This window comes from Drosophila guanche, unplaced genomic scaffold (assembly GCF_900245975.1).
Source record: "Drosophila guanche unplaced genomic scaffold, DGUA_6, whole genome shotgun sequence".
Taxonomy (NCBI): domain Eukaryota; kingdom Metazoa; phylum Arthropoda; class Insecta; order Diptera; family Drosophilidae; genus Drosophila; species Drosophila guanche.
The window spans coordinates 5,453,975-5,479,163 of record NW_022995748.1 but is presented as its reverse complement, the minus strand read 5'-3'; the positions used below and the strand labels follow the sequence as shown (position 1 = coordinate 5,479,163).

The following is a 25,189-nucleotide window of genomic DNA, read 5'->3' as shown; positions in this document are numbered from 1 at the left end:
TGGATGTCGGAGCGGTCCTAAGTAAACAAAGTAAATCAGTCACGCCTTTCATCAAGATTTAGCCACATTTATCACTCATGTGTGCGGCCCTCGAACATAGACAAAGCGCCTGCTGCATTAGTATAAATTAACTTTATGCATATGCTATGCATATGAAGGGCTAACTGTGGAGGCTGGGCGGGCAGTTCGCTCGGGCGTCAAAATTGTGGCCGCATAGCCGCGAATGTGCCAACAACAACAATGCATTTTTGGCCAAGGGCAAACCCAGCCACAGCAACAGCAATACCAACAGAAACAGAAACAGAAACAAGTGAGATACGTAGTTAAACCCTTTTGGCCAACACTCAACCCATGACAGGTGTATGCTTTTGAGTTTCGTGCAAGAGTCTAGAGAATTTGTCAGCTGGTTTGTTGTGTAAATAATATAACTCTGATTGGAATTCCTTAATTGTGAATCAATAATACCTTAGATAAGCAATTTATGGATGCCTCTATGCTGTATATTTTAGCTTTGTCGAAAGAGCATCGTTCTGTCGTTATGTTTGCGCTTTTGGTCCCCTGTTTTTGTTTACCTCGTAGCGAGTGCTCCAAAATCCGCTTTGACAGCTCGCCTGTCAGCTGAACTCAAGCCTTCCCCCAGGTCCGAGGCACACAGTCAAGTATGTGTGTGTGTGTGTGTGTTTGCTGTGCCGTGTAGGTGTGGCCGTGGAGTGCTGCACACTTTTTTGCTTGTCTTGTTGGGGAGCCTCAACTACATATGCTAATGACGAGACTGTCTGTCCAACCGTCCGTACCTGAGACTGGGCGACCGGGCGACTGGTAGCCTGTTGGCCAGCCACTCAGCTGGGGCTTTTGAGCTAGTTTAAGGCCAACTCTCGGCTGCTGAGCACACATTGGCTTCATCAAAATGAAATTTGTGAGCAAACAGCCACAGAGCTAAGCCGAGCCGAGCCGATCCGGGGCACTCATAAGGTGAGTGAAGTAAGCAAAAGGCATGGCTGGGACACATGCTGGTAATGTTTTAAGACGGCTTTAAAATGCGTTCAAGCTGGGGCACCATGGAAATCAGTGCAGGGAAGGGCACTCTGTTGTCGCCCGATGCAACAAAATCAATTAGAAACATGGATTTACATATAGTCGTAGCACTCCGATTGGAGAGCTTCTCCTCTTCCTCTCTGCACACAGCAATTGCAATTTAATGTGCTGCCTCTGCTGTGCTAATGATAATGTTGTTATGTGCCTATTATGCTCGTTGTTTGTGGCCTCTGTTTTGATGTCTGTGGGGGGCTCTGGTCCGGGCTCGGCCCAGAGCGCATGTCATTACCATTTGCACTATGCCAAAGTTGGTCGGTGTCTGACAGCACTCAAAGTGATGCAGTCCCTGGCGCACAAATGAATTTAAAGCCCAACCGAAACAAACCCAAAATTGATGAACAAAACCAGCAGCAGCAGCAGCAGAGCCTCGCTTTTCTACTGAATTTTATATGCCTAGTGATGGCCACATTCCAGGGCAAGGCCGAATGCCATGGATCAGGCTTCGAAGGAGGACTGGCGCCGGCACTAACCTGAAGTTATTTCTAATCAAATGATGCCATGGACAGGCTAATATGCAAATACCTTGTACCATGTAAGCTGCTCAAATGCAAAGCAGCTCAAACTTAATACCAAAATAGCTTAAGCCCGCACCCACATTACCGCCCAGAGCCAGAGCTTCAGAGCCAGCGAATGGTACGCCATGTGGAAAAAGTTGTGGATATAAAAACTACAACATCTGCCTCAAAAGCATGCAAAAGATTTTCCCTGGAATTAAGTTGGCAAAGAGCTAACGTGAAATTTACACCAAAATGAATTCTGAATAGGCATCCAGAAGGGGCGGGGCAAGCGGCATGTGTGTGTGTGTGTTTGCTGGTGTGTGACATGAAAATTTCATTTGAAATTGAATATGAAAAAAGGCTGGGGCCCGTGCGAGTCGCTGCGACAGCTGCTGCAATTGACAATTATTATTATTGTCAGTGCGAATGAAAAGCCGCCATGGGGCCAGTAGGAGCCCAGCCCCATAACGTGGTGGCACGCGGAGAGGAGCCCCAGCCATGGCTTTTGGTATTCATATGACACCCATGTAGCTCATAACCAAGAGCCGAAAATGCCTCGACATCCGTCGACTTCAATAAAATTCAATGGCCGCATTAAAATCATTTAAATTCCATTGTTTTGTTTGGGCTTGTGTACCCTTTGAAAGGGTTGTAAGGGCATTGCCAATGCAGAGAAGTTTTCCACAAAGATCCTTTCTTTATACCTTAAATAATTCATCGATGTTTGAAGGTATTTAAAGCTGCGACTTTTGAGCGTTTCTCTGTTTGATTTGTACTTTTTACTTTGCTTTTGCGGATTTGCATTTATTTTCTTTACGACTGTCAACCGCACACTTCGCTGGCGCCACTCACACTTTAAGCGATGCGCAGCAAAAGAGAACCGCAAAAGAGAACACGCAAAGAGAGCGCATACACAAAGAGAATGGGAGAGGGAGAGGGAGTGGGTGAGCGAGAGAGACACACGCTCGAGGGGGCGACAAATGCCGCATAAGCTGTTTTCGTTTGCGGATTTAGGCGATATCAGCAAATGCATATTTAATGGCCTCGTGATCAAGTTGATACGCCCCGCCCCGCCTTGAACAATTCCCGTCGGCGATTAATGCAGTTTGAATGGCAGGCAGTGCTTTAATTTTTGGGTAATATTTAATGAATATATTTTACTTACTGAAGGACTTGTGAGCAAGCATAATAAAGGACTCCCACTTGTTGCCTCTCAAATTTAGAATAAATATAATCAAACATATCGGATGTGCCAGCTCCAAGTAAATTCTTTGCAAACTTTTGATTGCCATCTGGTAGAGAAAATGTTCGCCCGTGTTCTTTAACTTGCTGATAAACTTTGATGGCATCTTCAGAAATACTTGCGGAATATATTCGTTGCTGTCACTTCAGAATCATAACTGCCAAAAAAGTGCTGCGTCCCCCACACACACCTGTGACCCAGGTGGCCTCGTCATGTGCCAGTGTTTGCAAATTCTCAGCTTCAGAAGCGCGAGAAACAGACGCGTTGGGAGCGCTCGACACGCAACTGGAGATGCCTGGATGGGGGGTGGAAAGGGTTCTTTGGCTCTGCCAAAGGCCAGGCAGTCCCCACACACCGTTCGAAGAAGAAACAGAACGAGAGGTAGCGGTTTTTATTTCCCAGTTTCAAAGTATTTTCTGCTGACAGCAGCTCCAAATCGTTTTGAGGAGGAGAAGCTACAGAGAAGGATTTCAGCTTTTGTCGCGTTGATTTGTTTGTTGATTTGCGTAAGTATCGCACGGGTGTGCCCTGTCGAGCTGCGAGACGGCAGCAAGTCCCTTTCGAATGCGATGTGGATGAACTTTATGTGCAAGTTTGTCATTTGTCGCTTGTCGCGTTTATAAATTATTTAAAGTGGCATCACGCCAGTGAGCGATTGCCTCTGTGTGTGTGTGTGTGTGCATGGCATGACCACCATTGACCTCATGACCTCAAAAGCATTGCCACAGAGATGCAGCACCAACTGACATGGCAGCACCATAAACAGTGGCTAAACAAGGTGCTTAAATTATGCCACAAGATCTGAGAGCGGGCTGTAAATAACAAGCTGCGCCCACACCAACGTCCCCTCCGTGCATTCATATTTATGGCTGTCTATCTGTGTGTCCCAGCCCTTGGCACCCATCCCACAGCTGCTACTCTGTTGACAAGGCCATGCGTCGCCTGCCACAAACCGTAGCCACTGCCCCACTGGCCCACTGCTCTCTCTCTCTCTGCTGGCTTGTTGCTAGTTGTTGGTCTCATGCCTGGCTGACTTTGGGTTTGAGAAATCAACGCGTAAATGTACGTACATATGTGTGCTGTGTGCTGTGTGCTTGTGGTTCGCCATATTTGTTGGAGTGTTTGTGTGTGCCCAGCGCTACTCAGCTGCCTTCTGTTTGCCCACACATATATGAATATCAGCGGACAACGTTTAACTTTTAACTCTCAGCTATTCTCTGCAAAACCCTCAAGTAACTCCAAGATCCTAACATCTTTAGACGCTATCCAGCTATCCAGCTAAAAACTTCAAACCGCTGCCTGCCTTCAGCAGCACTGATAAATCCTTGACCTGAGCCGCCACGAAAGTTCAATAACTTATGTCTGTGTGTGTGTGTGTGTCTGATTCGCAGCTGTAAATGGATGTTTACCTGGCCGAAACTCGACTTCCTTCCTGTGGCACAAAAGGATTTTAATTAAAAACGGATTTGGAATCGGCATCGACAATTTCCGTACATTTAATTGCAACTTTGTTTGCATTTTCTGCAAGCCACACACTCTCCAAGCAATAGCTGTCAGGTTTTCCAAAACAAGAGACAGCACGAGAGAGGGAGGAGATGGATGAAGGGCCCGGAGCACTGGTGGCAAAGATAAAAAATAATAAAAATTCATAAATGAATGCTTGAGCGCATCTTGACACACGGAAGTTAGCCACCGGATGTGGCTATATTTGTGTGTCTCAGTGTGGTTGGTTTTTTGTTGCTGCCACTTGAGCACAATTGCTCTTGTCAGTGCTTGTGTGTCCACGTATCTGCAAGGCAAACGGCCTGCTTGGACATTGGTGTTGTTGTGAGCAGTTCCGGCTTTAGGGTCATCATCATCCGTTTATAGGTATTTGTTCCATGTTCAGACATACTTTGTCAGGCAGAAATATTTTGGACAGTTTTTGTGCGAATTGAATTGAATTCCTTGGCCGTACAAGCACTCGACAGTGGAATTGTTTGTATGTGAATTTCAGCATTACAATTTATTGGGACACCACGCACCCACCGCCTGACACATCCCTTAACCTCTTCCGTTCTGTGGCGCAATCAGCAGTAGCTATCTCTCTCTCTCTCCCTCTCTCTCGCTCTCTGTGTAATGATATGTACAAAAGCTTGACCAAACATTAACCCCTTTCGGTTGTGCGTGTGTGTTTGAGTGGACAAATATAAAGCGTTTGTGCTGCGGTTATTGCTTGATTAATTTCCGGTCAAATGGCTCTAGACACTAATGACTATTTAATGTTACAATTTACACTTTATTGACTCGCACATATCTGATTGTGTTTGTGTCAGCATAATCGAGGCATTATGTCAAGCTGTCGCTGCCAGGCATTCAATTAGCCATCTTCTCGGCACTTAAAGGCTGCGCCTGTACTCCCACTTTGCTGGAGCTGCCACACAAAAGAAATTAACCAAGTTGGCAGCCCATTTAACGTGAAAGCTCTGCAACGAATTTATGCAGCATTTTTCTGTATTTCCCAGCGCATCTTGATTGTTTTTCCTATTTTTTTGTTGTCTGTCTGTCGTTGTGGCAACTGCGAAAAGTGGTTTGCATTTTGCCTAATGCGACGTTGCATGAAAACGAAAGCAGCAACGTAAACAGAAAATAAAATAGGAATTACTTTTAAGGCTGATAAACGACTATCCGATGCTCTGGAGAATGAACCTTCCCCAGAGCTCGATGGTAATCCAAATCGAAGCTGCAACTGCAACGCAAGAGCCAAGAAAAATATTGCACAAAATTGGGATTGTGCTTTAAAAAAGGAATAACTCAAAGTTCATTGCTGTATGTATGTACCCTTGTGGCTGGAGTAAATGCGAATATTTTGCATATGCAGAAACACAGACGCTTTGGACTTGACTGGCCCCTGGGGGCTACGGGTCCCCGGACCGGACCGGACCGGACCGGACCTGTCACAAAATTTGCAGCCAGACAGAGCGCAACTTTTGCACTGGAGGCTGTGTGCAATCCCAGCAGGGGTATATGAGCTACTCTAGAAGCCATGCCCCTGACAGAAGAGGAATGTTGCTGCCAGCTTTGAGCAGAGGAGGGCCTATGCGGATGAGGGTCCTCTGTGGTTGGACGTCAGAGTAGTCACAGCCATTATTTTGTAGCATTATCTCATCATATTTAGGACGTTGCATTTGTGGTTGCAAGAATTTCCGTTCAACAGAAAACATTCAAGTAAACGTTTGCCAGTAAAATAAAGCACAAAAGGGAGAGTCCACCCCGACGAGAGAAATGCCAGCTAATTCACAGAAAGTGCTCAGGAATTATGCTTTGACTCTGGGTCTCTGGTCTCTCTGGTCTCTCTGGCTCATCCAGAGAGTGGGGAGCAGCAGTGGCAGAGTCCCCCCACACATAGTTCATCATGTGCCGAGTGAATTTTGGTTTCCATATCACGTATTTTATTACATCGTTATTCATGATATTGGCTCCGAGGGCTCAGGCCGAGCCGCTCTCCCAGCGCCCAGAATATTCAAAATGCAGTTGAATAGATTTGCCCGCCATAAAGAACACATTAAGTTGCTTAAGTTATCCCGCAGCAGCCGACTGGGATCACATAATTAAATTGATTTCTACGGGCTCTGCCACGAGTATGTGTGGGATTTATGGCCATGTGCGAGTCAAGTCAATTTGAGTAAATTGAAAAGCGAGCCTCCAGCCTGAACTGTTGCAAAATTGGCAGCATCAATTATTTATATGTTTCTATGAAAAACTGACGAAACATTTGAAGCATTTTGCCGTGCCAAAGAGATGGAGGGAGAGCGATAAAAGTTTGCCCCCAAAATAGCTTCCTCTGAACTCCTTATGAACTATTCGCTTTGTGCTGAGATATCCTGCTGATTCCCTCCGGTATCCTATCTCTCTCTCTATGTGCTGCTGTTTGTGCTCATGCTGACTTTGCAAACCCCAAAATCCCCGACTGCACGAAACTTCATATCGAAATACCAAAGCAAATATTTATTCTCCATGTGTGCGCAACGAAACTCAAGTCGGGCCACACCTCAGCACAAAACGAGCAACACTCTCGACAATGAGGTACTCTGTACTCTATGACTCTTCTTTTCAATGGGAATATCTCATGTGGCGAAGGCTTATTTGATTGAGACATGATCTCTGTCTCTGCATGCCCCAAACAGACTATGTCCAAGTCTAAGGAAATTATTTCTGGCATTTTAATAAACAACAAAAATATGCTGCAAAATATTCCAATAGGTTGTTTGCAAGTAAACATTTTCTAGTGTATTGAACATTCGTTTCGAAGTTTTCCTACAATGAAAACCATTATGAAAGCAGACTTTTTGCCAAATATTAATAATTCTGCTGAAAGTTTCAAAGGTACTCCAAAGGAATTTGCATTTCTTATGGAGTTTTCCACACTGCCTGCAGTTTGCGGTGCATTTATATTAATTACAAGTGCCCAGCCACATTTGCATACACATTAATGAGTTTTTTCTGCACCCTCGTAAATCCCTTGCTGTGAGCCTAATTTAGAATTTTAACACTTGAAGTTTTCCCTGCAATTGCAGCGCATTTTGCGACGTCATTTAGAAACAAACCAACACTGAAAAGAGAAAATTGTGAAGTGCTAGAATTAAAGCAACAGCAGCTAATTACAAGGCGACCTCATTTTGTGCGAGAGCTCGGGGAAAAAAGAGGGAACATGGGTGCTGGCTGGGGCTTGGGGAGGCGCCAATAAATGGCAACGAGGCCAAGCACCTCCCGAAAACAAACAGGGAGCCACAGGGAAATGTAACAACATTCCCTCCCAATCCAACTTGCAACTTCCGCTGGCACAGAGTGTATCTGTGTGCTTGTTTTTTGCTAATTAGCGAGTAACCGTGTTTAGATTGCCAACACTCATGCCGGGCAAAAGAAATAGCAGACGCCGGCAAATTAATTGCCAAACAAGTGAGTGCAGAGTTGGCAACTGCAAACGCTGGAAATGGTGAAAGTGGTTGAACCAACTGCCGAGACCCAGACCCCGGGCCTAATGTCCGCCAAACAAAAACACTGGCCACAGCCGATGCGAGGGCTACTACTAAGGAGGATTGAGGAGAATTTCGTTTGCCATTCAGTAGCTTTAGTGCAACCCTCGCTGCGCTGCAGCACGCACTTTTGCAGCAGTGAAGCGGAAAGAAAGAATAGTCCTGAAGCTCCGAAGGTGACGCCTGCCACAGCTGCGCTTAGTTAATTAGTTTAGCAGCATGTTGGGCCGCCTCTGCAACTCCACTCTTTGTCTGCGTTTGTCATTTCAGGCTGGTGCTGGCACTGTCAATGGAGTTGCGTGTGTTTGCTGTTGGCGGTTGATCAGCAGCATGTCAGAGTTTCTGGCCATATCCTGCACCCAGACGAGCAAATTGTGAGGCGAGCCTCCTCCAGCAGCTGTTTTAAATCGCTTAGGCAATGGCCATGGACTTCGCGAGGGATTTGTTTGCAGTGCTAATGAGTACAGCCATCAGGAAGGGGATTTCCTTTGAGGGAAATAGTGGATAATTGTAGGACACAAAGTGGAAGAGACAACATTTAATGCCACTCCTTAAAGCGCAACTTTTTGTGAACCTTAAGGCCCTCTGGCCCTCCCCACACCGACACACAGATGGGAGTCGCAGTCCGGGGAGACAATTCCCTGGGGTGTATTTTCAAGTGTGGAGGCAAACCTTTGCCCATCTCCCACTGAGTAAGCATTCAAAATTGATGCGTTAATTTGCGCTGCCATATTGAAAATAGATTAAGTTCTATTATTTGCAGTCTTGATGTGGATTAGCACGGACACTGGCCCGGGTTCCAGGGTTCTCCCAGTGCCAAGGATGTGTTTTGCATTGGCCGTTGGCCGTTGGTTGCCTTTATAAACGTCATCATTAATCATGTTGACAAGGGGCTGCTTGGATTTCCATTTTGCGCTCTTATTCCCTTTTCCCACTCCCATTTTCTATCCCTTTGCCAATGTTCGATTCGGTCCGTGGATATTTTGTTGCCTCTTGCGTTCGGTTTGTTTGTATAATTTATGTGCAGGCCAGCTGTCTATAGGGAAACTCTTTTTGCACCTCTCTGTGTGCGAGAGAATCATGAATTTAATTGATTTAAAAATAGGCTTTCTGAGCACGAGGTAGCCCCCAGTCCACGCTCCCTTTAGCTGCCTTTTACATGGTACAATTTTCAAGTTATTTATGTTCGGCGCGGACTCTAATTGCCATTTCCGCGCAGTCGCGAAATGCTGCAAAACTCAATAATATTTGCCACCCACACAACAAACACCAGCAGCACGCAGTGGAATTATTGGACACATTTTGCAACATCAGAACATCAGAAATGTTACCATCCGCAGTGTTGGTCCTTTGTCAGGACGTGCGTGCGTCTGTCCAAAATGTATTTATGGTAATTTCATCAAACTGCAGACCGTCGGCACTTGAATGGCTGGCAAATATAATAAGAGCGGACACACACGCATGTCCAAAAACGTTGCACAAGGTAAACTGAACAGATTGCTCTGCGGCCAGCCTTGATTTTGTCCCCAAAATAAGTGCACACATGCGATGTGTGTTCTATTTAATGATGCACAGAGGCACTTGATTTGATTTGCCGCTCATCGGTGAACGAAGTTCATTTTTGGGAAATTTAATTAACAATTTTGTATCGCTTTTATTGAGTGCAGCACAGCCGGGCAGCTAATTATAATGGGGATTTTCCCGGTACGTGCAGCATCGATTGTTGCGTTTTTGTTTTCATTGCACAAAACCCTTTCGTAATTAGCCTGGCTCGCATTTTAATTTTCAAAATTAATTAGTTCAAACAACAGTGCGGCGCCGTTTTTACGTATCCATAATGCTGCGTTGCCAGCCGCCGTGTCTCCTGTTTTTGGCCAGTGGAAATTATTTCGAACAGCTTAATTCAGCGCGGCCATTAATAATTTTATTTACTTTGCTGCTGCTGCCGCTGCTGCTGTCCATTATTTATGAAGAGCCGCTGGACATGTGCTAAAATGTTAATTTAATGTTTCTGATTAATCTCTGATTCCTTTGGCACAGAAACTCGAGCTTTAATTGTTGAAAGTTCCCCCAAATTCGGATCATCATTGCTAAACCAAAACTGCAATTGCCCAGAAAGTTGTAGTCATCGATGTCACAAGTCCCCCCTGCCATATGAGACATTTCCTAATTAGACAGCTCTGCGCATCCTTTGGCACACACACACACACACACACACACACACACACACGTATCTGCAGGATGCCACCCACGCACAGACCCAAATTGGAATGAACGTCGAAAACTTTCAACGCCACAGTGAGGCATTGCGTATGGTTTAAGCCTTATTTATTTGCGGCCATAAATAACGCTTAACGCATCTAAATCTTGAACTTTGTGCGAATGCGATGAGAGAGAGATGAGAGAGAGAGATGGGGAGGCCAGAGAGTTGTTTACCCGGACTAAGGCTAACTCGACATGGCTTAAACGGTTGCCGCCCCGCCACCATTCAAAAGCCAAAAGTTAGAAGACAATACTAAAATTGTAGGTATTTCTTTTTTCAAGATTTATGAGCATCCCCTTTTTGCGCTCCCTTGAAGGGTAACGCAGCGCTTTATAAAATGCTTTAAAGTTCACATCGAAAGTTTCCTTTTATTTCGTGTGTGTTTCTGTTGATCTTTTGCCATATTTTACTTTGAACACACCAAACACAGGGAGCGACAAGTGAGTTGTTTGATCCGAAACATGAATACGCTTCCTTTTCCGGCAAACTCTTGGCTAGCCTTCACACACCAAGTGCTGCCCTTCCCTGTCTGCCGCCAAGCTAAAACTTGTGTCCTGTCACACAGTTTTGGCACCTACTCCTGCTTTGTTCAACTTTCTTTTTTGCGGTGTTGCGTGAGTGAATATTTTTGTTTGGCAACGCAAAACTCTGGTTGAGGAGGCCACACAGACCTGACCAAAAGCTTTCACACACTTTTCCCCGGGCGCTGTGGACTTTGCTTACGAATTAACATATAAATTGATTTTTCGCACAAGCAAAGTGTTGAGCCTTTGTGAATTGACAATTCGGGATCGAAAAGGTGTGTGTGTGTTAAATTTGCTTGTTCTTTAAAAATAAATATGAGATAGTTTAGATAAAAATACACAGCGATAGTCCGGCTGCAGTTGTTTGGTAATTGGTTTGCCGATACAAAACAATTTCAAGCATAAGCAGATGGCCTGGCTGTAGCTCCTTTGCCAGAGCCCTCCAACTGGGTCAGCCGGAACTTATATAAATTACGATGCCCTCATCCCACCCGGACAAGAGGGAAGTAAGAAGTAAGCTTAGACTTATTGTGGTGCAGATAAAGCTGCAATGGTTATCTTTCAAGTAACCGCAAAATCCATTTAAATTACTCAACAAAGACTCGCACGGGCAAAGGCTTAGGGTAGCGCCAGATGCCAGTGAACGTTTCTGGCCAAGTTAATTACACTTAATACGCATGAAGAAATCCCTTTTGGTTATTTGGTGGACTTGTGTTGGGAAAATACTACACGAGTTCTACACACTCGGTGGAAGGGTTGACGCAACTTAAACTTGATTTCTAGCACCGAATATTCGGGCAGCTGGACGTGTGACTATTAAATATTTTGGCAAGTATTGTCAAGTGCGATCAGCAGACCAAAGGAACGGGCGGATGGAGGGGCTCTGGTGCAGCAACAGCTGACAAAATTATTCTAATTGCCAGTCAATGAACGTTGGCTGGCAAAACAAATTGAAAATTCCATCAATTTGGCAAAATAGTCGAAGAAAGAGCCATGGCCGGACTCCGCATCAAATTATCCTAAAGACGTTGACATTGCTCTTTGTGCTGAAACTTTTCGCAGCAGTCCTTTGTTCGTTTCATTTGCTGCAGTCACCGAATTGATTTGTCAAGCGGCCACATTAAAAATTGACAACTAGACAAATGCGAGCCGAAGCTGCCCGGCAATGGGCTGTACGTGTACGACTCCCACAACCCACATCAGTCGCTGGATGTCGGACAGAACAGCGTCTCTGTTTATTGTCAATATTTTATGAGTTTGAATTAATTTGAAGACATTTCTGCAGCTGCCCGATGCGTATCCAGGCACGTTTCGGGCTCTCTGCCTGTTGTTTGTCATCCAAGTTTTGCACTTTGACATGCTTTGCTCTTCGAGGGCCACTCCAAGTTTCTTTTTTCCTGTTATTAGTTATGCAAATTAAGGTGTGTGCATGCGTGAATGCGAATATTTAATTTCAACTTTACTACGAGTGTGTGACAGCTGATGGAGATCGGCCCAAAATGAAGCCAGTTCTCGTTCTCTTTTTTGCCTTTTTCCCACTTGCAATTTGAGATTGAAGAAGTTCTGACTAATGCGAGTCCGTTCTGCTGCCAGAATGATAGTAAAAGTTAAAAGCATTCCCAGTTTTAATTTGATTTCATTTACTTATGCATAGCTAGTAGTCAGCGCTCTCTCTCGCTCTGTGTCTCCTAATCGCCTTGGCCTAATGACCGACAAAGTTATCCCTGAATCACCTTGAATACGGATTAATTCATGTGAAATTAGAGCAAGAAATACGTTTAGCTTATGCATAATTCTGATTTGCCTTCCTCTGGCCATAAACCACACACTCTGGATGGCTGTTGGCAGCTTTTACTTCATGCACAGTCACTTCCGAGCTGCGCACTAAGATTTGGTAACAAACATTAATTTTGGTTACCAACTTTGTAGGACAAACGGGCAGCCAGCAGACATATCGAGCGATATGGGGTCGAGTTTGGCATAAAATAGAATTGAAATAACCATACGATAAGCTCAATTTGTGCGCAGCTTTAGTGGCAGAGATAGACAGACGCCGCCATATTTGTGCGTTGATGTGCGTCACTTCCGCTTGTAATTGTAGCTACAATGTCACAATCACCAGACCATATAAGCGAAGCCAAACAACCGGCAAGAGACGGAAGGAGTCTGTGGCAAGTGCCACTGCCACTGCCACTGCCACAGACACACTCGCACATAAACAACCAGCACAGCCACGAGGACACTCTCATGCTGGGTGCGGAGTTGGCTTTGTGTGCGCTTTTAAGTGGCTCTGCGTCTTGCCCACTCGGGTGCTCCACCACCAAAGTGAAACTTAGAAGAGGTACGGTGGGCAAAGTACTGCAAATTAGGAACAAAATGTATACAATTCTGGGAGCGCGTCCCACTGTCTATGCCAGTCCTCGTTCCTGCTTGCTACAGCCAAAGGCAAAGGCCCAAAGACACTCGTGCGTGTGTGTGCGTGTGTGTGTGTGTGTGGGGGAGAGAGAGCTCTCTTATGCTTCTACTTGGATTCGGCAATATTTACAAGTCACTTGTTTTTATGCCTACATTAATTATGCGCGCCTCTGACTTTGGTTTTTGGTCGTAGCCAGAGCCAGAGCCGGAGCTTGGTGCTTGGTGCTTGTCTTTGATTTTGATTTTGATGCCGCTGCCACAATTTGTGCTTGGATTTGGTCTCGTGTTTCGTGCTGCCTCTAGCTCTCTGGCATCCCTTTCTCACACCCACGCTGAGGCTCATATTTTTGTCGGCTTAAGTCGCCTTTTGGGCATGGGCTTACGGCGCTTCCAATAAATTTCGACACTCATGTGGTGCTGGCTGCTGGCTGCTGGCTGCTTTAAGCCTTGCTTTTAATTGCTGTGCGTTTAAAAGTGTCTCTCGCCTGGGGGGAGCTATCTGTTCGACTGCCGCTGCTGCTCATAAATGTCAGGTCGAGGCAGCAACTGGCTGCATTAACTGACCCAGTTGTGCCTTCCTTTTGGCACGTCGCTCGTCGCTTTCCTTTTGCCTTTGCCTTTTAATGACATTATTGCGCACTGGAACGCATAATGCGCCAGTGCGAGTTTGCTTGCTGTGGCCTTGGCTGGCTCTCTATCTGGCTGTGCTCATTTTGGGCAGACAACTGGGAATTTGTGCGTCTTGAGGCTTGCTCGCACACGGCACTCGGCCTTGCTGATGCCTTCAAGACACAAGCGAGACCATTGCCTTAGAGGCACTCATGAGAGTGCCATGGAAATAAATATTTATCTCTCCTTCAGTTCAGTTTATAGCTTTAACCTTTTCTGCAAATATTTCGCATTGAGTGCAGCAGCCTAACTAATTTTTTCTTGCTTGCATTCCTGGCTTGAATTCCCCTTGAATATTTTTGCTCTGCGTAGCAGCAGAAAAGCTGAAAGGAAATTCCTCAATCCTCCAAATGGATAATAAAGGGCGGCATAGTTTAGTTTTTATTAAATTCTTCAGTTTAATTTCCACTTATCCTTTTTACACTTTGCCTCTGTTATTATCGTAATGCATTTTAAATGTAATTTAACTTAGAATATAAATTAATAGCTAGACTGTTTGCTTTTCCTTTGGTTGCTCGTCTGTTGGATTCTCTCTTTTGTCTTTTGTCTTTTGTCTTTTGTCTTTTGTTTGCTTAATGTTTGGGTGACCTTTACTGCCAGCTCATGCAATATTTTCATTTATTCATACACATATGTTTTGCTTTGGCTAACAACTAACTTAGTTCGTAACTCCTGTCCTTTATGTGGTAGAATATTTAAAATTATTTTTTTACCTTTTGGGCAGATGCCAGAAGCCTGCCAGCAAATTCTTCTCTTACATATTTTTCTTTGTGTGTTGTGGCTCTGTGTGTGTTCTTTGTGTCGAGATTTCAACAATTTTTACTGCTTTTTTCTAGGCTAAAATTTTGTTTTCTAAATTTAGTTTCTCTTGCTATATTCCTTAGGGTGCAGGGGTTTGGGTGAACATAAAACTTCCTTCCTCTGTCAGCGAGTGAGTGGGTGAGTGAGTGAGTGAGTGTTTAGTGTATAGTCCTTAGATCTAATGATTCATTTATGCAATTTACATTATTCCATACTGTGCTTAAATGATTGCTTTCTTCTGCTCTCCCTCTCATATGCTGTTTTGGTATTGCTAATTGTTTTTTCTGCTCCTCAAAGTCATCCCCCTCGGCCTGGGAGCGGCTTTGTGTGCCGGGCATTTGAATGGCCATTCTAGAGCTACATTTAGTTAGTTAGACACTTTGTTTAAGTACTAATTTACGATATCTGCTGTGGATGTTACCCGGAAACACTTGTGAAGAACTCACTTCTGCTCTGCCTCGTTTGATATACCGAAACTCAGGGCCGAACATTCGAGATTCGGTCAGGAAAGGTTTCTCAAGACTTTGCTTAGTAGAAAATAAATGTCATAAATTATTTAAATGCAACATTGGGGAGGGGGAGGGGCGGATGTGGCCCAAATTAAAATTTCATAAACTAGAGCACACTACAAAGGGGAAAACCCTTAATGCCACTCGCGATTTTCGGTGCGGAACACTCGACTGGCCCCGAAGCATGCTCGGACTTCCTGCGTCCCACTCGAGCCAAAAGGCTCCCAGTCGGAGGTGGAGGTGGAGCCACAGCTGCAGCTGGGCTCAAGTCCTTTGTGTCAGGTGTCGCCATGGTGAAAACACATGCCACTTGCCTCTGAAGTGTGGCACCGACTTGGAGCTGCCATTGGAATGGGGTTGAGGCACTCTGGCTGAGTCAATTGTCAACGAGAACCCGGAGGCATGAGGATTGGAGGATGAACAACTCAATCGACAAGCCGACAGACCCACAAACACTCCACATGTCTAGTCGTAGGCCCTGTATTTCCTTCTAAGCTCTCCTTCGACACTCTTCTCTATGGCTCCCAGTCTCTTTTTTGTGTTCTTTATGTGGCTTGTGTTGGCTGTTGGCTGCGAGGCAGCCCAGAGAAAGATGCTGAAAACTTTATATTAAATGAAAAAGTTTTTCAATTACATCAGCGGAAATAAAACGCTGCCAGGCTGGCACTCGAGGCACGGAGCAAGGAGCCGGCAGGCGGCAGGCGGCAGGCGGCAAACAGAGACAAACAAACGGCGACAAGAGCCTTTTGTTTAGAGGCTCGTCATTGTTTTTCGGCTTTATTAGGTTAGGCCCCGCCACTGCAGGCCCATTGTTCCATACTCTAACCCAAACTGGGCTGCTCCTGCCAGAAAGTACCCAAATAATCCAGAACTCATCCATTTCGTATCGAAAATTCAATGCAAATTTTACATGGAACACTTTACGCTCTCCGAATGTTGTGGGAAATGGAAAAATCTTGCTTTGGTAGGAGCATTCAACCTTCGGTTTGCCTCTGCTTTGGGTTTTCTTTGTCTTTGTTTGGTTTCGCATTTCTAGCTGTGCCAATTATTAGGTTAAACTTCGGTCTCTGCCTCTTGTTTGCTTCCTTTGCGCGCTGGTTGGCCCAGTGGGTCGATGGAAACAAAACAAAACAAACAACAGAGGAGCAAAGCAAGTCTTGAGTAGAGTTTTAGGTATATGTTTGTATGTATCTATGTATCTATGTTATCAGCGTGCCTATTTACAGAGCAACTGAATCGTCTAAGGCAGCATCAGCTGGCGTGGGGCCACCGTTTGGGGGGCCTTGTCAAATGTCGCTCGTCTCCTGGCCATCGCCCACATAGCCCTCGTCGGGGCTGTCTGCCAGGGGACCATTCAAGTGCTTCAGCTTCGAGGTGTCTCCACTGGCGCTCTCCTCCTCCGTGGCAGCCGCGTCTGGGGGCGTCGCGGCACTGCCACTGCCACTCGCACTGGCCCCTGCTTCGGAGGACGCTTCCTCCAGACGCGGCGAGATGGGCTCGCTCTCGTCCAGCTCCGGAATGGTGCCAGTCCCTGTGGAGGTCGATGCTGTTGCAGTGGCTGCTGCCGGCGGTGGTGGTTGAGGCGGTGGTGGTTGTGCTTGGGCTTGTGGTGTGGGCGAGATGGCTGCCTGGGTGGGTGACTGGGCGTAGCGATAGCCGGGCAGACAGCTGGGCCACTGCTGGAACGGAGCCGGCAGCATCGCTAGATCGCTCTTATAGCCCTCCGGGGGAGAGGGGAACTGCTGTTGCTGCTGGAGCTGCATCTGCTGCTGCTGCTGCTGCTGTTGCTGCTGCTGCGGATAGCCCTCGGCGGTGAATCGTACATTGGGCATCTGGTACTTCTCATAGCTGACAGGGCCGCGCTGGATGAACTCCGCCTCGAGGCTGTAGCGTAGACTCGAGTTGGGCGCCGCTGCGCCCTGGAACTGCTGCTGCTTGTGCAGCCGATTGTGTGGCAGCGTTCGATAAAAGTTGGCGGCAGGCTGCGGTCCAGCTGGCTGCAGCTGCTGCTGCTGCTGCTGCTGCTGCTGCTGGGGCGATTGCTGCACCAAGTGGGCGCTGCTGTAGTCGTAGGCGAAGCCATCCTGCCCCAAGAAACAAACCGGATTGAGGTGGACATCGACTTGGTGGGGCGCTGGCTGATGTGTGCCCGCCATCACTGACTTGAGTTGCATGCCCCGCGGCAGCGTGGTCATGGCCTGTGTGAAGCGTCCCATCAGTGGATGCGCGTGCGGATGCTGGTGGGGATGGGCATGGGGATGGGGATGGGGATGAGCAGCGGCCAGCTGGTAGCAGCCCTCGTACTGCCCACAGTCGCTGGAGGTCTCGTAGTCCCCGGTGCCGTCCAGGGAGACGGCCGCCTTCAGCTTGTGCTTCACGCTCTCGGCATCGTTGACCAGATCGGGATTCTTCTCCTGGTAGTTGCGCAGGGAGGCGGGCGGCGAACAGTAGGCGGCCGCCAGGCCATGCCCGTTGCTCAGGAGCAGTGGCGGCGAACCTGCTCCACTGCCCATCAGATTGACATTCAGCTGGAGCTGCTGCTGTCCCGCATTCGGTGTGGCATACAGCAGGAGATTCTGCTTCATTTGTCCGCCCAGAATAATGCCACCGCCAGCTGCGCCATTGGTGGCCTTTGTCGGAGTCATCGTGTCCCCCAGATGCATGCCTGAGTTCCCGGTCATACTGTCGCCGCCATCGTTGAGGATCGAGGCGCACTTCATCATGCCCATGCCCGTGTCCTGGGTGCTGCCCGCGGAGGAGTCTGTGCCGCCTGCAATGCTCGTCACCTGCTCGCACTTCTTGCGCTGCTTGGCCGGCTCCGAGGTGCGCTTGCACTTGACCACAATGGTGCAGAGGAGAACCACAAAGATGATGCCGCCGCCCGCACTGCTGGCCACAATGTAGTTCATGTAGTCGCGCGGAAAGGACACCTCGTTGACCACCGGCGGCTCCTTGATGATCACCCGCAGCGTGTAGTTGCTGAAGGTGGTGCCGGCAATGTTCTGGCCCACGCAGGAAAAGGTGCCATTGTCCTCGGCGCCCACGTTGTAGATGAAGATCTCGCTGCGCTTCTCCTCGGCCCCGCTGCTGCCGATGCTCTCGTCGATGTAGTAGAACATGTGCAGGTTGTCCATCAGGCTGTCGTTGCTCATCACCTGGCCGTTGAAGAGCCACAGGACCTTCGGCTCTGGAATGGCACGCACCAGGCAGGTGATGGACATGTTGCGCCCCTCGCTGACTTCCGTGTAGCTCGACTGCGGACTCACCTCGGGCAGGCAGGCCAGCTGCTCCCTCTGCAGGCCCTTGATGACCTGGCCCTTGAGGCGGGCCGGCTCCATGCACTTGGGCTCCTCGGCCAGTGGAGTGTTGTAGTTGACCAGCCAGGAGTGGATGTCCAGCAGGCGGCAGTCGCAGTTCCAGCGATTGCTGTGCAGGCTGATGCCGTGCAGGGACTTGGGCAGGATGTGGTTGCCCTGGATGAAGCCGATGCGATTGCCGTCGAGCCGCAGCCACTCGAGATTGTCCATGCCCACGAAGGCCTCGTTCTCGATGCGCTCCACCTGGCAGTTGGACAGCTCGAGGGTGGTCAGGAAGGACAAATGGCGGAAGGCCGAGGTCTTCAGCTCCCTGATGGGATTCCCGCTCAGCGAGAGGCGCATCAGGGAGCTGTAGTCCTGGAACGTCTCGCTCGGCACATGCTGCAGCGCGTTCTCACTCAGGTCCAACTCCACGAGATTCGTCAGCCCTCGGAATGCCTTCTCGTGTATGCGTATCAGCTGATTGCGGGACAGATAGATCTTCTGCAGGTTCAGCAGATCCATGCGCAGGAAACGCTCCGACTGCAGCACCTGCAGCGAGTTGCCACTGAAGTTCAGCACTTGTGTCCCCGGATCCATGCCCTCCGGAATGTTGGCCAGCTGCTGGCCACCGCACTCCACGGTCTGCTTGCCGCCCTTCCACTTGCAGATGCAAACCTCCGGCGGGCAACCGGCGATGATGCTCACCAGTGGCAGGACTAGCAGCAGAGCCACCAAAGGAGCAGACATTTTCGTTCCCTCTTTCGCTTCTGTTAGGCTTCAATTTCTTGAGGTATTTTCAAGTGTTTTCTGTTTTCTGTGCCGCTTAGGCGCCCGTCAAAGTATGGAATGGAAGTTCCACTCTGTCGCAGTTGCTTTAGTATAGGGCTGATCGGACTCTTGTCACGTCCTCCAGCCACTCCGTCGCTCACTCACTCGCTCTACTCGACGAGTGTCGCCGCTCTGTTGCATGGCCCGCATTGTGGCTGGGCCGCCATTATAATCAGAGTGATGCTCATCATTGTCCTGTCCTTGTCACTTTTGTCATGGCTGCCACTTCTACTTCTTGTACTCCTTGTACTCCTTGCCTTTTTGTATTAATTTCATACAAATTTCACGCCAGCCTCTTGATTTTTTCCCCTGACAGCGCCCAGAAGTAGGCAATGCCTTTCGCTATTGTCGCCTCGTGCGGCTTTCTGCTTTCTGGCTTCTGTCTTGTGGTTTCTCCTTTCTTCTGTCTGTTTTGCGCCTTTCTGCTTTCGGCTTTCAGTTCGTTCTCCCCCTTCTATTTTCCTTTGAGCCTGTCTCCGATGGCAACGTTGTTTCACTGCTGCTAGCGAAAGGCTTGTTTTGTCCTTAACCAAATTATAATGTAATGCATTTCCCTTTCCTGTTCCTGTTCCTGTTCGTGTCGCTGTCGCTGTCACTGCAAGAAAATTAAAGAAACCGCAAAGGTGGAATTAGTTGGTGGGTAAATAATAAATATATTAATTTATAATTATCTTCCTATTTGTTCTTTTCGCTATAAATGTTAAATAATATCAATGATTATCTGTGTGACATCGCAGCATAAACTACAGTGTGGTCACGGTAAGTTGTACTCGATAATAAGGCTGCGACTGGCCGCTCATATATTTGGAAATATTTTCACGAGCGCCGCACAATTATTCAACTTAATGTGGGTTGCCTGCCAAATAAATCCTCAGCAAAAACAATCTCATTATTATGGCGCTACCTCGCCACAACATTGAGATGGGAGATATGCAAATACTCTTGTGTGAAAGGATAATGACATGACACTGTAAAAATTGCGTTGCTTTAATTGGTTGTTATTGCATTGTAATCCCAATTATTTGTCTGCTCATTGTATTTCACCTTGTCCTTATTATTCGCTTGTTATTCATATTCCTCGAAGGGTCATTCCCCAGCAGACAGCTGTGGGCGGCGGTGGTCTTTAAATTGCCCAAGGCCAGGACGACGTTTATGTTTGTCGAAATTAATCAAAGGACATTAGGCAGGCCGGCAGGAAAAACAAAAGACATGCCCGAACCAGAGACAGGCGGAAGCGATGGCAATAAACAATTGGGAATGTCAGGCATAAATCATGCAACATATTGCATTGTCCGGACAGAGCCTCTAGTTAAATAACAAATAAATTACAGTAAAATTAAGTTAAATGCAAGTTTATTGTGCGGCCCATGAGATAACATGGCGGAATACAATACCATAAAACAAAAGCCCCACCAGATCTGCGCAAGCAAAGCCTCGGACAGAAGCGAATAAAAAAGATGCCAGCATCTGAAGCGCCCTTCATTAGCCATCACCCAGCAGCCCGGGACCGAGACCGAGACCGAGACGGAGACCACCGACTGACAGGCTGAGTGGCTAGAGTTTCAGTTGGGGAAAATCTTTGAACAACAGCCTGGCGCCAAATGCAAATACGTAATGGATACTCGCCTACTTTGGCCAACAAATTGACTTGATTTGCTGCCACGGGTCCATTGTCGTTGGCCGAGCACCTGAAGGGGCAGGTCCTTCTGGCAGCGGAGACATTATTAATAAGCAAGCATTAATCATTGCGAGTGTATTTTCTATGGCCTAATGCTGCCGCAGCTGTTTAGCGCTTAACAAGTAATGGAAGCTCAGATTGCAGGTGAATCCCCGGACAGGTGAGCATGCATCGAGTCTGCCAAAGTCCTTGGCTTAAAGGCATTCAACAATGTTAATTAGAGAAATGTACGAAAATGTGATTTGGTTTTCCTTATTAGGAATTAGAAATAATTTGACAGCAATAGACAGAAAATGTCATGAAGTCTCCTTAGAGTTCATATTTCAATTTGAATTCGAATTAAACCTGGCTGCAAATCTCCAGCTGCTTTTCTATAATTATTTGCAAGTAAAAGATTTTAAAATCAATGATAAAATGTTTTCAAATCTCTCTTAAATGGTCATCTCAATGCCCACAAAAAGCCATCTAGCACTCAATACTATTTGCCATTAGTTGTAGATTTTTCATTACTTTTCTTACTAATTGGAGCTCCTGCTATTTTCAGTGAATTAAAGTTGAATGTTTCCGACTTTACGTTTGCAGCAAGCATTTTTTTAATTACATTTTGAGAAGTATTCCACTGCAGAAGTTTTACGAAATGAAATACTCTCTGAAATATTCCCATTTGTCAGCAAAACATTTTTTGACATTTTCATTTGTCAGTTATGAAGCAGACAGCCAGCGAGTTAGATGTGTGGCACATTTGTTACATCCTTATCACAAAATGATTTGACAGTCGAGACCAAGAGGCATTTGAACTGGCTTCCCTGTACGTGGCAATCCCACTTTTCCTCTCCTTTCCACTCTTTTTTTTTCTCTCTGCTGGCCTGTCTGGAAGTTTTTCTATTTTGTGTGATTTAATAAGATGACAAGGCAGCCTTGGGCCATTTGAGAGATTTGTTCAAGCTCTTGCAGGCAGCCTCTGTAAATAGATAAATATTTATTTTATTTCTGCCGAGCCCCAACATTGACACGTCCCCTAAACTGCTGTCATTCCATTGCCCCACCTCTGGACAAATCGAATAGGCATTTTTCGTAGCTGTCTGAGTCCCTTTGGAATTTTGCAGATACAACCAATAGATTTTGATGGAAATGTGCCAAGCACTTGGCCAATTTATTCGCCATCAAACCCCAAGGTAAACGCTTAAGCACTGTCGCTGTCGTTGTACCCACTAAAGTGCCAGCTAACAAGCTTCAAGTTAATTAAAAACTTATCAAAGGCCTACGCCAAGCGGCAATTTGGCTCAGCGCAAGGGCAAGCTAGTAATATTTTCTATAAATTGCCTTCCATTTAATATCAACCAAAAAGGCAGCTTTAATATTTTGTAAAGCTTTCGTCGAATTAGTCATGCAGTGCCCGGGGAACAAGTCATAACATGTGAAAATTAAAATTTACATCACGCTAACTTAAGCGACGTCCTGGCACAGACTCCTGTCCCGGCTGGGCGCTCTCTTTGGCAGGCCGAGCACTTCATTTGGCACATTGCCGTGCCCAGGCCAGCGAGTCGACGACAACAATTCTGCACCTCAGGTGCAGAGGTGCAGCCGCAGTGGCGACAACATGGCCATGGACATGGGCTGGCTGGCGAGGAGCGGCATTTTGTTGTCAAATGCATACATTTTTTACAACCTGCCTGAGCACTGGCACAACAGCAGCAACAGAAATCGCAGCAGTGGTCATAAAACTTATACCTTTCCCTACGAATTACGAATAAAATATGCATCAGAAATAAGCTGCAGCTGAGTCCGAAAGGTGCCCACAAATACCACAATTTACAACCAAAAAAAAAAAACAATTCCAATTCCAAGACAGAAGTAACCAATCGAGTGGCTGGACTTTAGGACTTTCTGTCGGACTGTGATTTATTTTTGTGGTTAGTTCAAAGAGTTTCTTGCAGGGTATTCCCGCTTCGGTTTGTCATTAAGGACATGCTCCTCCACAAACACAAACACAAATACAGATATGAATATGAAACAAGAGTTGGGAGAAATTCCAACTTTGCCAGCTGGCGCTGAAAGCTTTAAGAGCCTCACGCCCTGCGAGCAGCGCATAAAAAAATCAACTAATTTTCCTTTTATGCTGCTGCTGCTGCTGCTACGAAAAAAAAGAGAGAATATTTTGAATTCAAGTGCGCCAGACACGCACACGCACAGGCCCAGGCCCACACTAACAGCCTCTAAAATTTTAATAGCTCACACATTATAAACGCAAATAAACGCCAGCCCAAGGACTCGTCTCGGGCCAGGCTCCACGGCTCCTTACATTCCTTCCAGTGAGCATTTCTGCTTGCTGCTTGCTGCTTGCTGGTGTTGTACAATACATTTGCCTAGCAGCTTAAGCTGTTTGTGGCATGTGCACTTAGACGGCACTGAACGGCGGAGACCGACATGAGCTGGCGCGGAAGGGGGAATAAGTTCGCCGGCTTCCAAGCTACAAGTTTTCCCAACGTCCAGCGCACACTTAAGGGGATTTCTCTTTGCTTCTTTTCCCACACTTTCAGAGAGTATTTTGATTTTTGCAACAGGAAAGTTGCTGATTTTGTCTGTGTTTCTGGCTGAGAAAACCATTACTTAGTCTAGGAAAAATGCCAGCAGCTTTAAATAAGATAAAACCAGAAGAGTATCTCCAGCTTCGGCTATCAAATGTGGAGCCCCTTTTCTCCTGCAACTTAAAGGCACTAAAGTTGCACAAAATTAAGCATACTTCCCGGCGCTCAGCATCATATTATGCGTATCATTATGTTTATGCCACGACCATGAGTATATGTTAGCCCCTAATGTTGTTGCCTTTTTCCTGGCCACAGCTGCTCTCCCGAAAAGTTCATTCTCCCGAGGTGTTTTGCCCTAAAACTTACATAAAAGGAGAGGTGTCGCTGGCAGGGCGCAAACTTCTTAATTGCCTTTCAAGTTTCGCAAATACTGCGTAAAAAAAAAAGCTTCGATCTGGACACAGTATTTGGTGTTGCTTTCGAAATTGTTTATTAATAATAGCACTTTCTGTTGTTTATTAGCTTTGTACATCCCGTTTTTGTATGCAGATTAATTGCTTTTTAATATAAGCCAAAACTTTTGAAAGGCACAACAGCTGCAAAGGGGAAACATTTTTGCATAGAATTGGGCGAAATTTGTGTTCCATTTTGCTGCTCCCAACACACCCCAAAACGAATATTGACCGCTCGAATAAGTTGTTCGCGAAAGTTTCAAAGTTGCGGCAACCAAACTGAATTATTTTGTTGATTTTTTCGGTGTAATTTTGCTTTCAAAACTTTTGCCTCCAAAGCTAAAGCCCGAGTCCTGAAAAGTGTGAAAGGTTTATATTATTTTAGACATATTTGCATTGTTCTTGGCTTGTGCTGGAACCCACAACACAACACATGACTGATAAAGCTTATTTTTCTTATGCCATTCAAATGTAACACAAAAACCTTTTCATCTCTGCCTTGTCTGTCATTTTATTGGCTCTGCGTAATGTTTAATTATAGCTTGATAGCTTTTCCCTTCCCCTCTTTTGGCGCATAAACATAACGCAGTTTATATTTTATTTATTTGTTTCCCCTTTTTTGCAAAAAAAGCAATCATAAAACCCTGCCGAAGCGCAGCGTCTGCCAAACGGTTTTATGACATTCTCTCTGCCCTGGGATCCTTCTAAAGCCATCACACATGCGGCTGGGGGTAATTTGGCATAAAAAATTGGGAGCACAGGCTCGTATTTGTGCAATTTCACAGAAATTGTCAATTTGCACCCACCCAAAGTCTAAGCCGGAATGATGATGACGAGCAATGCCGGCAGGCGGCATTCATTGCCCCAGTGGGCTCTAAGTAGATAAGAAAGGAGCCACTGGGACGCGGGCACGCGTTGAGATTTTGTTGTGTCTGTGGAGTGCATTGCAAAATCGACTGTTGGCATTTAACGCTGCAAAGTCGACCGCATTTATGTGTTGGGGCTTTGGCCCAGACTTTATTTGATTTGCATTTCATTTCACACACTAGACACCGCCTTCAGAATTGGCACAACAATTACCCCGGCAAGCGGGAGCCCCGACCCCGGCACTGGCTGCGGCACGGGATATTTGCCATCTGCAATGCACTAACAATGGCCGCCTCAATGGCACGTAATTGCAGTGCACACAGGCGCACCGCGCACAGTGGGGCAAACTGGTGAGAAGGAGTTCCTCTGTCTATTGTTGTGTCTTTGACAACTCCGTTCCACAGTGCCGGCAACTACTGTGCTCTATGGCAACATATCCTTGCAACTAGCGCTTCCGTTTCCGTGCGTCAAGGGGCAGAGACTCTTGCTCTCGCTCTGCCTCTTGT

General features: G+C 46.6%; 1 protein-coding gene across 1 annotated transcript in view; it reads right to left on the bottom strand.

Moving 5' to 3' along the window:
• Positions 1 to 14,399: 14,399 nt before the first annotated feature.
• The window catches only part of LOC117584365, a 36,128-nt gene continuing 25,338 nt past the window's right edge, over positions 14,400 to 25,189 (bottom strand). Inside the window, exon 4 of the mRNA XM_034273204.1 lies at positions 14,400 to 19,753. Coding sequence (XP_034129095.1) covers positions 16,318 to 19,077 — 2,760 coding nt within the window. The 5' untranslated portion in view covers positions 19,078 to 19,753 and the 3' untranslated portion in view covers positions 14,400 to 16,317. The remainder of the gene's footprint in view (positions 19,754 to 25,189) is intronic.